The sequence below is a fragment of the Thamnophis sirtalis genome, unplaced genomic scaffold (genome assembly GCF_051295495.1).
Source record: "Thamnophis sirtalis isolate CommonGarterSnake01/CBP01778 unplaced genomic scaffold, rThaSir2_p1.2 scaffold_4, whole genome shotgun sequence".
NCBI classification, from domain to species: Eukaryota; Metazoa; Chordata; class Lepidosauria; order Squamata; family Natricidae; genus Thamnophis; species Thamnophis sirtalis.
In genome coordinates this window covers 132,029,562-132,031,948 of record NW_028261384.1, presented here as the reverse complement: position 1 = coordinate 132,031,948, position 2,387 = coordinate 132,029,562, and the positions used below count along the sequence as shown (strand labels likewise).

Here is a 2,387-nt window from a genome sequence, read left to right as displayed (position 1 = left end):
AGAGAACAGTCACCATGTGCTTTACTGCTCAACCATAAAACCCTAACAGGAAACAGGAAACTCTCCTCAGAACATAAAGAAACCATAGGTTATAACATAGATGCATACTAAACACTGCCATCTACTGGCTGAATAATTCTGTAGTTGTTGCAATGCAAAATACATTCTAACCTGTATTCCAACAGATTGAAGTTACAGCAGCACTGAAAAAAGTGTTTCATGACCATTTTTCACACTTACAAGCATTGTACCATCCCCATGGTCACTGCAACTGACATGTATTTATGATAGGTGCAGTGTCCTGGGTTCATGTGATCACCTTTTGCAACCTTCTGACAGGCAAAGTCAGCAGGGAAGCCCTTTCACTTAATATGGTTATTCACTTAATAACCTGTTCTGACCCCCCTCTTCCTACACCAAAACACACCGAGACAAAGATACTTCAAGGATTTATTAACACACAGACTAGACCTTGGCAGCAATCCAGCACAGACTAGATCTTGGCAGCAATCCAGCCTGCCAAGATAGCCACGATAGCTTCTCCAGCTCTAGTAAATACGTTGACTCCTGCTATGAGTGTGTGGAAAGTCATTCCTTTTATAGTCTTGAGAGGAGCCTAATTACCACCAGCAGAGTTCAATTATCTCCTGTAACTGCGTAACTGTTCTTTACGCCTATTAGCCCTCTGTTGCCGGGCATCCAGGACCAACTCCCTTGTCTCCTCCCCACTGCTCCAATGCATGATGTCAGGATCACACTCCCTTGTCTCCTCCCCACTGCTCCAAGGCTCAGGCGCCTCCTGGTGGCCAACCAACCTCTCTGTGACCTGCTCAGAGTCGGAACCCTGTCCAGGGTCCTCCACATCCTCCAGAGCCAACTCATAGGGCCCCTCGCTGTCGGAGTCTAGTGGCAGCTCCAACGGCTCCTGCTGGGCCACAACACTAACCATATTGTTAACTCAATAACTGCAGTGACTCACTTAACAACTGTAGCAAGATAGTTTGTACAGTGGGACAAAACTCACTTAGCTACTGGCTTGCTTTGCAACAGAAATGTTGGGTTCAGTTGTAGTTGTAAATTGAAGACTACCTATATTTAATAAACTTCCGTAGCTTAAAATACTTCACTTGACTTCATTGAGATCATTCATTGCACTGAATTGCCTTCCCCTCTTCGACCAAGTTGTTTCCCACCAAAGCAAGTTGGCCAACCCCTTTCTTTATGAAGAAGACTTTCCTCCGGAACCAGAGTTTCCTCATGGAGTTCTTCACCTCTTTGTTCCTCAGGGTGTAGATCACAGGGTTGAGGAAAGGGGTCACCATGGTGTAGAAGACAGCGGCCACCTTCTCGGTGGAAAAGCTGGAGGTGGGACGGGTGTAGATAAATATGCAAGGTCCTAAGAACAAGACCACTACAAGTAGGTGGGCAGCACAGGTGGAGAAGGCTTTGCGACGGCCCTCAGCCGTCTGCTTTCTCAGGGAGAGAAAGATGACGGCGTAGGAAGACACCAAGGCCAAGAAGCAAAGCAAGGAGATCACCCCGCTGTTGGATATCATAAGCACCTCGGTGAAGTACGTATCGGCGCAAGCCAACTTCATGACTGGGGGAATGTCGCAGAAAAAGCTATCAATGATATTTGGGCCACAGAAAGGAAGTCGAACGGTGAGGACAGTCTGGACCAGGGAATGGATGATGCCCCCAGTCCACAGAGCACCCACCAACCATGCACAGATCTTCAGGTTCACCAGAGTCACATACTGTAACGGGTAGCAGATGGCGACGCAGCGGTCATAGGCCATGATGGTCAGGAGGAAGATCTCAGCTGAGGCACAGATGTGGAGGAAGAAGAATTGTGCCACACAGCCCCCGAAGGAGATGATCTTCTGCCTGAAGAGAGAGTCCAGGAGCATCTTGGGGGCCGTGACAGAGGAATGGCAGATGTCAAGGAAGGACAGGTTTCCCAAAAGGAAGTACATGGGGGTGTGGAGGCACCGGTCCGAAGCCACCGTCACCACAATCAAGAGGTTTCCTACTAGGGTGAGCAGGTAGATGGTGAAGAAGATGACGAATAAAACCAGTTCTAGACTCCGGTTATCAGTCAATCCCAAGAACACAAAATGAGACACCGTCTGGTTCGCCTCAGCCATTGGAACGGGGCAGATGGAAGTCCATGCATTCAACCTACGCAAAGAGAAATAATACGTTTTGTTCAAAACATCTCCAAATATGTATGTGTGGAAAACTCCTCAATATTATTCATTTATTTTAGTCTAGCCTACTCTAGACAGCCCAGTGCAGTTTAGTTTAGTTCAGTTCAGTTCAGTTCAGTTTAGTTTAGTTTAGTTTAGGATAAGATAGGATAGGATAGGATAACAGAGGATAGGATA

At 47.1% G+C, this 2,387-nt stretch overlaps 1 protein-coding gene across 1 annotated transcript; it reads right to left on the bottom strand.

Annotated features, from left to right (window-relative positions):
• Positions 1–1,142: 1,142 nt before the first annotated feature.
• On the bottom strand, positions 1,143–2,147 carry LOC148046665 (olfactory receptor 4E2-like). The gene has a single exon (XM_087714869.1). It carries the CDS (start codon positions 2,145–2,147, stop codon positions 1,143–1,145), a length of 1,005 nt encoding a protein of 334 aa, XP_087570995.1.
• Positions 2,148–2,387: the final 240 nt, after the last annotated feature.